Here is a 12,852-nt window from a genome sequence, read left to right as displayed (position 1 = left end):
AAATATATTTTGCTAAGTACTACCTCGAATTTCAAAAGTATTTTAAAATCCAGAACTAATATTCACTAACCAAGTTTTTAACACACTGTATATTAACTCTTTAATCCTTTAATTAAGAGGTATAAGAAAGCATCTTTTCAAGTGGTTTTTTTTTTAGCCAATTATGGGTCTTCTAGGAGAAATATCTATTTTTAATTTTTCATCAATTAAATTGGTTCATTTGTCAAAATTTTTAATTTTTATGTTTTGAGTTCTTCTATATATGTTGTGATATTACCCTCGTATTAGATACAAGGTTTGTGTTTATTTTTTCCATTCTATGAGTTGCCTTTCGACTTTCTTTTTTTTAAATATTTATTCTTAAGTTTTAGGTGGACACAATATCTTTATTTTACATTTATGTGGTGCTGAGGATCATGCACTCTACCACTGAGCCACAAGCTCAGCCCTTTCTACTTTCTTAATGGTGTACTTTGAAGCACAGTTTATGCTGATAAAGTCTGTATTATTTATTTATTTTTGTTTCTTCGGCTTTGGGGTCAATATCTGAGACTCCTTTGCCAAATCCAAAGTCATGAAGATTTTCTCCTTTATTTTTTCTGAGAGTTGTATTGTCTTAGTTCCAACATTTATGACTTAAGTCCATTTTGATTTTGATTATGGTGTGAGATAAGGTAGAGTATCTTATGTTGCATGTGGCTATCCAGTTGTCCCAGCATCATATTTTGAATTTTTTTTTCTTTTTACCCATTGAGTAGTCTTGACACACATTTGAAAAATGAGTCTACTATAGACACATGTTCTATTTCTGGATTCTCAATTATTTTCCAACTTATTTATACATCTGTCCTTACATCAGAATAACATTTCATTGATTATTGCCTTTAATTAAGTTTTTAAACCAAAAAGTCTGAATTGGCCTGTAAGCTGGAATTTTAAGACCCTCTATGCTTATTTCTTGTTTGTTCTATTTGTTTTGGTAATTATTTTTTCTCCCATGGTCCAATTTATTTAATTTTGTGTTACAAGCTAAGACCAACATTTTTAAAAATGTTTGCTTTTCAACAATGCATACAGATATAGCTATAAATATAAATTACAAATATTATTGGAAAATTTCCAAGAAACTTTTTCTTTTGCAGTTCTAAATATTTAGGAAATTCTAGCATGAATTGTTCATTAAATAACGAGAACAAATTTATAATATCAAAAATCAATGCAGGAGAGCCGAGAATGGGAGAAGAACGGAGCTGCTGAGCGCCCCGGCGAACTCCTCTCCTCTCTCCTCACCTCGCTCTCACGGCCCGCCCGCCCGCCACCTGCTCGCCGCCCAGAACATCTTCCATCATGGCCACCTCAGCAAGTTCCCACTTGAACAAAGGCATCAAGCAGGTGTATATGTCCCTGCCTCAGGGTGAGAAAGTCCAAGCTATGTATATCTGGATTGATGGTACTGAAGAAGGACTTCGCTGCAAGACTCGCACCCTGGACTCTGAGCCCAAGAGTGTAGAAGAGTTGCCTGAGTGGAATTTTGATGGCTCTAGTACTTTTCAGTCTGAAGGCTCCAATAGTGACATGTATCTTGTACCTGCTGCCATGTTTCGGGACCCCTTCCGCAAGGATCCCAACAAGCTAGTGTTCTGTGAAGTTTTCAAGTACAACCGAAAGCCTGCAGAGACCAATTTAAGGCACACCTGTAAACGGATAATGGAAATGGTGAGCAACCAGCATCCCTGGTTTGGAATGGAACAGGAATACACTCTCATGGGCACAGATGGTCATCCCTTTGGTTGGCCTTCTAATGGCTTTCCTGGTCCCCAAGGTCCATATTACTGTGGCGTGGGAGCAGACAAAGCCTATGGCAGGGACATTGTGGAAGCTCATTACCGGGCCTGCTTGTATGCTGGAGTCATGATTACGGGGACAAATGCTGAGGTCATGCCTGCCCAGTGGGGATTCCAAATAGGACCTTGTGAAGGAATCCACATGGGAGATCATCTCTGGGTGGCCCGTTTCATCTTGCATCGCGTATGTGAAGACTTTGGAGTGATAGCTACCTTTGATCCCAAGCCCATTCCTGGAAACTGGAATGGTGCCGGCTGCCACACCAACTTTAGTACCAAGGCCATGAGGGAGGAGAATGGTCTGAAATACATTGAGGAGGCCATTGAGAAACTAAGCAAGCGGCACCAGTACCACATTCGTGCCTATGATCCCAAGGGGGGCCTGGACAATGCCCGGCGCCTAACTGGATTCCACGAAACCTCCAACATCAACGACTTTGCTGCTGGCGTGGCCAACCGTAGTGCCAGCATCCGCATTCCCCGGACTGTCGGCCAGGAGAGGAGGGGTTACTTTGAAGACCGTCGCCCCTCTGCCAACTGTGACCCCTATTCAGTGACAGAAGCCCTCATCCGCACGTGTCTTCTCAATGAAACCGGAGATGAACCCTTCCAATACAAAAACTAAATGGACTAGACCTCAGCCTTCAAGCCCCTCCTAGTTCTGCCTCCCACTCCAACTCTTCACCCTCTGTGTTATCCTGCTTGTCCCGATTGTAACTCAAAGGGTGGAATATCAAGGTCTTTTTTTATTCCTCAAAAAAAAAAAAAAAAAACAATGCAGTAAAAATGGATTGCTACAAATAATAAAACCAAAGGGAAGAAAAGAAAATATGAAAGAGTGTTGACAAGACAAATAGAAAGACAAAAGTAAGGAAGATTAAAATCAAAATAAATCAGTAATTACAATAAATGTAATATGATTAGCTGCTTCAAATAGAAGTGTCAGACAGTGTAAAATTACATATAAATGCACTACCTTCAAAAGACATAACTAAATAAAATGGGAAAAGTAAATAATAAATCAAAAAGCAGAAATTAATGACATAGAGAATAATCAACAAAATTAAAAGTCAATACATGGCTCCTTTAAAAGAGTAATACAATCGCAATCTATTTGAGAGACTATTTAAGAAAAAGAAATATAAAAAGCAGGAGGAACCAATATATCTTCAAAAATAAAAGCGAAAAGGCAGGTGTGGTGGTGTAGGCCTATAATCCCAGAAGCTCGGGAGGCTGAGGCAGGAGGATCACAAGTTCAAAGCCAGCCTCAGCAACAGTGAGGCACTAAGCAACTCAGTGAGAACCTGTCACTAAATACAAAATAGGGCTGTGGATATGGCTCAGTGGTTGAGTGCCCCTGAGTTCAATCCTGAGTACTTAAAAAAAGGGGAAAATATGTTTATACATTTTAAAATTTTAAAAAACCACACTCCCTAGAAAAATATAACATCAAAATAGATGGAAACAAATAGAAAAATACAAATACATTTATCCTTATAGAAGATGAATCAATAGTCAATACTTTTCACATAGTATTAAAGTTTAAATCCAATAGAGTTTCACCAGTGTCTTCTAATAATCATTCAAGGAAGAAAAAATTCCAAATATACACAAACTCTTCTAGGTATAGAAATGAAGGGACACTATTCAGGTTTTTTTTTTTTGTAGTAATGTCTTTATATCAGGAAAGAAAGAACAACATAACAAAGGATAATGACAGCCATTATTGCTTAGGAAAGTAGATAATAAATATTAAAATATTAGAATTCAATTGAACCCAGCATTATATAAAAAAAAATTTGTATAAGGAATACCAAGTTATTTCACTAATTAAGTAAGGAAGTAAACTTACAAAAAAAAATAAATAAAAGCAGCTTATCATTTCAACCAGTCATTCATATTTTTAAAGACAACAACAACAACAACAACAAAAAAACCCTTAGCAAATCCTACCAAAATAGAAACAGAAATGTTCTTAGTCAAAAAAGGCTGTCTTCATACAAGAACATCATATTTAATGTTGAGATGGTTCAACATTTCATTTTGATATCAAGAATAAAACAGAGATGACTTCTATCACCACTTCAGGAATATACTGGAAATCGTAGGCAGTGCAGAAAGTTAGCCAAAATGCCAATTGATTAGAGACAATAACACACGATCAATAAAAATAAAGCGTATTTTCATATAACAGCAACCAACAGAAAAATGAAATTAAGAAGAAATAAATCATTTCAGATAGCACCAAAAAGTTGAAGTTGTAGTAATAGATCTAAGATATGCAAACTCTCTACAATGTTATAATACTTTTTCAAAGTCCTTGAAAAAATCAATAGATATATATTCTGTGTTTATAAATTAGACCTTAATATTGAAAAGATGTTAATTTTCTAATAATTTATAGAATAAACAAAATCTAAGTGAAAATCCCAAAAGTTTTGACTTTGACTCAAAAAGCTCCCTTTTTATGAATCAAAAATGCCTAAGAATAACAATCACACACTCGAAGAGAAAGATAAATTTTAAGGTTTATTTTCATCAAGTATTCAGATTTCTTGTAAAGCAGTGCAACATTGATATAAAGACAGAAAAGTGAACCAAGATAAGAATATAGATTTATAATGTATACATATATCAAAATACTGTGTTATACACATAAATATATACAATTTTTACTATCCAATTAAAGCATAAATTTAAAAAATAGTATAGAAATTTTAAAAAGAACAAAAATATATACAAACTCTTTCATGGCAGTTATTATTGCACAAAAATAATTTTTTTTATTAAAAAGTTTCTAGTGATAAGGTATCCATGAGAAAAAAATAAAAATTTGACCCCTACTTGATACTATTAATAAAGTTATTTCTCAGTAGATGAATGACCTAATGTGAAAGGTTCACAAAAATATTTTAATAAACAATATGGGAGGATATTTTCATGTCACACAACAGAAAGATATTTTTAAGATAAAAAATCCAATCTTTAAAGAAAAAGACTGATGTATATTAAATTAAGAAATATTTTCCCCCAAAATAAAACTTAAGGATAGCTAAAGACAAGATAAGACACAGTTTTACAAGATAACTGCAATAATAAAACCAATAAAAGACCACTATTAATAATATGATAAGAACTCTTATGTAGCCTGAAGAATAAAAAAAAACAGACAACCTAATGGGGAAAAAAATGGGTAAAAATTTCAAAGATTCTTTGAAATATAGCCAATCTCAAAAGTCAATAAGTATATTTAAAGATCATAACCTCTTTAGTAATCTTGAAAACTTAAATTCAAACCATAATTCAGTGCCACTATGTGCCCCTTGTATGGGGAATCTTAAAGAAGTGATACTGACTAATGTTGGCAAGTAATTCAAATTTGAGAAACTCACCCACTATTTTTGGAAGTGTAAATTGATTTGACCACTTGTGATATTCCTTGTCATTATATAAAAGTTAAGAATATATTTTCCCTGTAACTCATTCCATTCCTCAAACTTTCCTTTGACTCTGCATTCCACTTTCTAGAGAAATGTGTTCTCCTAAGCACCAAGATATACTAAAATGATATGCATAGCAGTATTATTTATGACACCCACAAATTGCAAAAAACACAAATATCCATCAATAGTATTGCAAAAATGAACACATAAGTAGTAAATCTAGAAAGAAAGGCAAAAAACAGATTAATAAAAAATGAGGTTATTATTTGTATTAAGAGAGAATTTTGAGATGATGCAAGGCAGAAAAGAGAATTCTGGATTTTTGGTCATATCTCATTTATTGACTTGTGTGATAGTCACATTCATTTTTGCAACATTATTCATTAAATGTACATATATGTTATCCATCTTCTATGTAATATCACCAGAGAAAATCACTGTTTTGGCTGGGAACTAGGGATCTAAGTACACAGAGTTGCTACTACAGAAAAAAATCTTGTCTCTGTGGAGACAGAGATGCTGACAAGTCAAAATAATTAAGGTACCAAGATAATTGCCTTTCCTAACTTTAAAATTCCAAGTCACACATGAATACAGTGTGTCTGTGGAATCTTTTCCACATCAATCTCAAGCTGAAAGAGGATCTAGGATTTTTTAATGATTTCTATTTTCTGCTGTTTAGAAAGGCACACCAGAAAGTAAATCAATAAGGTGCTGAATGACAATCCATTTATTCCACTCCAAGAATAATCTTGGATGAATCAATTTTAAAACCACTTCAACTTTTCAAACATCTTTGGTTCTTTAAGATTGGTATTAGTCATCTTGCTAATATAATCACTTCCCTTGTTGATAAACAAAATGGTGCATATATTCACCAGATATACCAAATTCACCAAAAAGTTTCATATCGACACTGACACATGTTTCAAGCTGACTTCTTAAAGTGATCTAGCCCTTAGAAAAGAAACTTCTTTTTTTCAGAGACCTTGAAACTCCCAGACCAATGTTGTTATCTTAGTACAACTACTCAACTACACACACACACAAACACACACACATATCTCTGGACCTATATAATATCAGCCTCTAAATATTGATTTTGAGATACAGTAAATTAGTGAATAATATAGTACTTTGTTTCCTCAAGGTGTTATAATACATACAAAACCATAAGCATATACTATAATTTCTTAGCATTTTAAAATACCATCATAATTGAATACATATACTACTTTGATATTAAGGTCACATGACATAAGTTTTCCTAATATTGTACTATAAACCACTAATCTCTGGTGGCCCAGTCATTCTGAAAACATCTATAAACTCTAGTTTTCTACCGGTGTAGCTTCCATTTCTCAGCCTGTTCGTGGAGAAGAGATGGTTTTGCTCATAACTAGTAACTACCCTTTAAACTTCCATGTCACTCCTAGGTTACTTCAGAGTCCCCAAATTGAAAACTCTCCATACACAGTCTTCTCTGCTGTTTGATTACCTGACAAAAACAGTGGGAAAGATTACTTTTTTTAAACATGTTTTATTATTTTTTTTTTATTTTTGGTATAGGGGATTGAACTCACTACTGAGCCACATCCCTATCCCTTTATATGTATATATGTATGCATGTATGTATGTGTGTATGTGTATATATATAAATATATATATATATATATATATATATATATATATATATATTTTTTTTTTTTTTTTTCAAGATACAGGACCTTACTGAGGCTGGACTTGAACTTGTGATCCTCCAGCCTCAGCCTCTCAAGTCACTGGGATTATAGGCATGTGCCAGCACATCTATTTTTTTAAAGGAATAAATTTAAATTATCTGTGAAAAACCTCTTAAATCTATCATAATAAAAAGTGTCAACTAAGTTTTTATCAATTTCTCTTAACTTCTTTCATTGTTCTCCTTATCCATGGCTCTCAATTAACTCTTCACTAATAATTTGACAAGGCCAAGATATCATGAACCCCTAACCAATGCACAGTTCTGTCCATTGATATCTTGTCTTTTCATGAGGTTCAAGTCAGATTTCAAATGTAGCTGGAACTACATGCTATGTCAACTGTGTCACCCCCAACAATTTTGCGATACTAGCCTGGCTAATTTTCCTTTTGTAATACACTTTTGAATGATGCAGATATACCAATCACCTTCCCTCAACTTCTTCCTTCTCTTCATACTCTGCTCAGTAATACCACAGTGAAAATTTCCCATAGAAACTAATACCTTCACAGAAAAAGCATTAACCTTGGCATTCAGATTAAACCAAGAATCCTCAAACTTGATGCTCAGCCAAAGGTTCCATGCCATGATTATTTTCTCATGCTCCCGTCCTACTGAAAAACGATTCATCACACCAGTCTGCGGAGATTATGTGCACTCCCCATCCTCAATAACTAGCTAGTAAGTAGTTCAGATGAATTGTGGAGTGATTCTTGGTTGATTTCCTTATTATTCTTAGATGGAGCCTCAGCCATGTATTATGTCTCAGTAAAACGATCAGAGATGAACCCACAAATATGTAAATACTCAATACATACACTTTAATGTGTGGAAGAACATGAAAGTGTGTCCGTTACTTGAAGAAAGCTCTATAAATAAAAAACACGTGAGAATAATGGTTGGCACAATCTTTCCTTTTTTACATTTAAAGTCCATACAACATTTATTTTTAATGTGTGTCTCTATAGGCTCTCCCTAACTTTCATCTTCTTCCAATCACCTTGGTTGCTTCAGCCTTCTTCCCTCTTTCCAACATTTTAACTATGGGCCAATAGGGGTCCACCTATCTTTCTTTTCAGCCATCTATGTATGTGAATAGGAAGACTGTGGTGAGAGGCTGGGTACCCTGAAGATTCTGCTGAAATAATTCTTCAGATTTAAGTTAAATATCTACAACCAAAATTTCTGTTTATTAACCAGAATTACAATTTAAGAACTCATTGCATCGAAGAAATGAACTCTCTACAGTATCTTATTCTCAATGCTTCAGCTCTATTGTTATTAATTTGCAAAGATGAATTTTTAAAAGTCCATAAGGCTATATTTTCCACCTAAATTATACCTTCTATTAAATTAAAAGGATGGGATGGGTGCGCACCTGTAATCCTAGCAGCTCAGGAGGCTGAGACAGGAGCTCAAAGCCAGTCTCAGCAACAGCGAGTCACTAAGCAACTGAGTAAGACCCAGTCTGTAAATAAAATACAAAATAGGGCTGAGGAAGTGGCTCAATGGTGGAGTGTCCCTGAGTTCAGTCCTTGGTACCAAAAATATAAATAAATAAAAAATAAAAGGATGGGTGCAAAATGGACCAAGATCCTCTCGTGTTATACCATGTTTCTCAATAAACATAATAATTTAGATAGCCAAATCCATGTTTATTATTAGATTATGTGCCTCATAAGGACCAAGTTTTATATGGTTAGGCTGATAAATACCAATATAAAGAATTCATTTAATACACAAACACTTTGCATACAATTATTATCATGTTATTTTTACTTTTGATATCTGTGTAAGCCAAAACCCCCAAGAAACCCAAAAGCTTCACATATACTGTCCTCTAAGCACCTACTGTTTGATTATGAACCTGAGTGCAAATAAGAAAAAAGAAAGACCCTACTTCTACGACTGTAGGCTGCCCACTGGTGTTTGGGATACGACCCTGGTGTTGTTCTTCTGATAACACTGAGTTCTGTGAACACAGGATGGATTTTCTTCTGCAGTGTCAGCATGGGAAGGTTCATAACTCATCCTTGTTCTTGCATCTTTTTCAAAAACACCTTCAAAATGGAAGCCATATCTTGCTTCACTTCCTACAATCAGTGATATCGGATAATCCTTCTCTGGGCTACTGTTCCATCACATTGAATCCTGTTAGAAGCTCTCTAAGAGTGACAGTGAGCTGAAGGGTTTCTACTTCTATCATCTCTGTCCTAGAAATGCTAATAATTTTTTTCTGTCATGTCTAATGTGGTTTCAATTCCATCCAGTGATTTTGAAAATCTTAAGACACTATAATTTTCACCCTTAAAAATTCAATTTGGTCCTTTAAAAAATATCTTCTATATTTATGCTTAACTTTTTCAATGTATGGGGCACAACTATAATATCTGTTTTGATTTCCATGTCTTCTAACATCTGTGTCAGTTCTAGGTATGTTTTAAGCAAATGATTGTTCTCATTATAGTTCATATTTTCCTGTCTCTTTGTATGGTTGGTAATATAGTTTTAAGCCATGAGTGGAAGTGCTGACTATTTTATATTTCTGTAAATACTGAGTTTTGTCCTGGAAAAGTCTTAATCTTATATGATCTTTCCTTTAAGATGTGATTTGCTTTAGAACACTGTCAGTTAAATGTTTTATTATGTATTATATATATGATGAAAATAAAATTTCTAAAGACTATGTAAAACTCATATCTTGATGTAGTAAATTGTCAAAATTATTATTAGATAGCCATAGTGGCACATGCCGGTAATCCCAGCAGCTCAGAAGGCTGAGGTAGAAGGACTGAAAGTTCAAGGCCAGCCTCTCAGCAGTTTAGTGAAGCTCTATGAAACTTAGCAAAACCCTGACTGATTTTTTTTTAAAAAAATTTAAAAAGGGCTGAAGATGTGACTCAGTGGTAAAGTGCCCTCAGGGGTTCAATCACACACACACACACACACACACAAAAAAAAAAAAATTAAATAACTTGATTGCCCATTCCTTTGATTCTAAAAAATACTGCCATCCTTCATATCATTGCTCTTTTAAAAATGAACTCACTTTTTAGCCAGATGAAAAGTTCCTCAAAACTGTCTTAAATACAAAATTTGAATATTGTGCAAAATAACAATAATAATAATGCTTTTCTTATTGCTGACTCCATAGCAATTTACTGTTCTAATCCACTCTTTCCACTTAACAGTAACTATATATAGTTATAATGTGAAAAATGCACAAGTAGAAGTTACACTGAAAAGAAAAATATCTTTTCTTACACGTTATATTATATTTTTATTCTGCTGAGAATAGCCAAAAGTATTCTAAAATATTTATTTGCAATAATGTGTTAAATAAATATTTTCCATTAATAATAAATAAAGCCAACCACTGACTACACCACTGATCCAGAAGAAGTATGGTTTTGAGATTCCTGCTTCAAGGATGATGTTAATTTCATATTTATATTTCATTTAATTTACCTTAGAATAGATGGTTTCATTTTCCTCCTTGTAACAAGAATAATTCTCATTCTGAATTCAGAAAAGTAGCAGTAAAAAACAAAGGCTTGTGGCTGGGTTGTGGCTCAGAGGTAGAGTACTTGCCTAGCATGCGTGAGGCACTGGGTTCGATCCTCAGCACCACATAAATATAAAATAAAAATATCATGTCCACCTATAACTAAAAAATAAATATTTAAAAAAAACCAAAGCCTTACATTATTTAAAGTCAGAAAATGCAAAATTATAAAACCCCACCCACCTACACATTCATACATACAGGTACATACACACACATTTGCACATGCAAATACAGACACACATATAAAATTTTGTCTAATTAGTATTTATTCATTAGTAAACTAATGGCTAACCCTTATTTCATGTTTGGACCACGCGATATATGAACCCATATGGAAGTTATAAAAATCCTCACTTTATAAAACTGTACTTGTCTCTCATTATAGACACTAAAAATGCCAGCTACTTGGTTTCTAAGCATCCCATAAAGACATAGGCTGGCATATGACCTAAGCTCCATCAATCAGTTATATACTCTCTGGAGAATGGACTAGAAGCTATTATCAAGAATAAAATACTGTTCCAGATGTACTCTGGCAATAAGACTCAGAAGTGACTTTCAACATCTAGAAGAAACTTATCTGTGATTTAAATGATAGCGTTTAGTGTCTCATATCATTGGTATTTGTAGTTTCAATTGCAGTGTCTTTGCTCAGTGGTTGCAGTAGGCTGTTTCCTGAGCCAATTCTACAGTGTGATTTCTAGGCATAATTTTAAGCCGTTGAATTCCAATCCTGGTTCTCAAACTTTTCAGAGATTCTATAAATAACCCAATACATTTGTAATAAGCTTATTTACTATTTAACTGAGCTTCAATAAACCATGTTTACTCTGACATAAAAATTGATAAGGAGAGATCAGATCATGGAAGAAATGGGGGAAAATGCCATTAATAATCTAGCCTGACTGGCATTAAAGGCAGTAAATCTTCAGTTGGTAATAAGACTCTGGCATCCTGTACCACAGAATGATAAAAGTAATTCTTGAAATTACCTTGCTATTTAAAAGAGAATAAAATCATGGCATTTGCAGGTAAATGGATGGACTTGGAGAATATAATGCTAATTGAAGTTAGCCAGTCCCCCAAAAAAACAAATGCTGAATGTTTTCTCTGATATAAGGAGGCTGATTCATAATGGGGTTGGGGAGTAGAACACAGAAGGATTTAAGAGAGGGGGCATGGGGGTAGAAAAGATGGTGGAATGAGATGGACATCAGTACCTGAAGTACATGTATGAAGACACGAATGGTGTGACTATACTTTGTATACAACCAGAGATATGAAAAATTGTGCTTTATATATGTAATATGAATTGTAATGCATTCTGCTGTCATATAACAAATTAGAATTTTTTAAATTACTAATAAAGAAAAAATAATAAATGATCCAAAAAAGAAAATTATCTTGCTATTAAATATGCATTAATGATTTGACTAAGAAAAGCCAAATAGTAGTTCCGATAATGAAGTATGAAGGTTAGGAGTATTCTAAATCTGTAGGGTGGCACAGTTGCTTATAAAGGCTTTGGGATATGGGACTATAAGGAGAACATCATGCTTGTCTTAAATTCTGAATTCAAGGTAGGATTGAAATACCTTTCACTTTATACTGATGTGGAAAATTTCTTAAATTTAGCATCCATAATGTTAAGATACAAAACAAAAAAACCACCCAAAAATTATTTTTAAGTTTGAGAAATTGGAAACTTGAAACAGACCACTGATTGAAATAAAAGTTGGGCTGTATTTTTAGTGGAAAGAGGTTATAATGGTGAATTCTAATATGGAATAGCTGAATCCTCAATAACCATTCAGCAACATTTATAGATTTTCCAATTTATATTGAGACAATTTCTTCACCATAACTGAAGACATGTAGTAACCTTTACAAGAAGATACCTATAAAGTGGAAGCCAATTCTTTTCATTCTAACCTTTTCAGCCTTGGTCTTTGATCCCTTGAACGTCACCATAGCTCACCGGTCAGCTTGGGACCTTATGAAGATGGGATGATAAATTAAGATTAGCTCACTGAAGGACCCTAAAATTCTAAGGACATTTTATTAGTTTCTGAGTATACCATTAAAGATGTAGGCTCAACCACAAGTTATCATCTTATCTTGTCTGTGACTCCTAGGGAATAATATCTATTATTTGGAAAAGCCACAGGAAGATCTTGGAACCTCCTTTTCTCTATTAACACAACATATCAAAAGCCTTACTGAATCCCTGAGAGAACCACAGTGATTTGTTTCACC

The 12,852-nt window shown here is 33.9% G+C and overlaps 1 protein-coding gene across 1 annotated transcript; it reads left to right on the top strand.

The window, feature by feature from the left end:
- The first annotated feature begins 1,229 nt into the window (after positions 1-1,229).
- On the top strand, positions 1,230-2,575 carry LOC124081436 (glutamine synthetase). Its single transcript, XM_046427617.2, has one exon. It carries the CDS (start codon positions 1,348-1,350, stop codon positions 2,467-2,469), a length of 1,122 nt encoding a protein of 373 aa, XP_046283573.1. The 5' UTR covers positions 1,230-1,347; the 3' UTR covers positions 2,470-2,575.
- Positions 2,576-12,852: the final 10,277 nt, after the last annotated feature.

This window comes from Marmota monax, unplaced genomic scaffold (assembly GCF_021218885.2).
Source record: "Marmota monax isolate L192 unplaced genomic scaffold, Marmota_monax_Labrador192_F-V1.1 WCK01_AAM20220418_F8-fsc00498, whole genome shotgun sequence".
NCBI classification, from domain to species: Eukaryota; Metazoa; Chordata; class Mammalia; order Rodentia; family Sciuridae; genus Marmota; species Marmota monax.
Note: the sequence above shows the minus strand (reverse complement) of the source record. Positions and strands in the feature narration are given on the sequence as shown.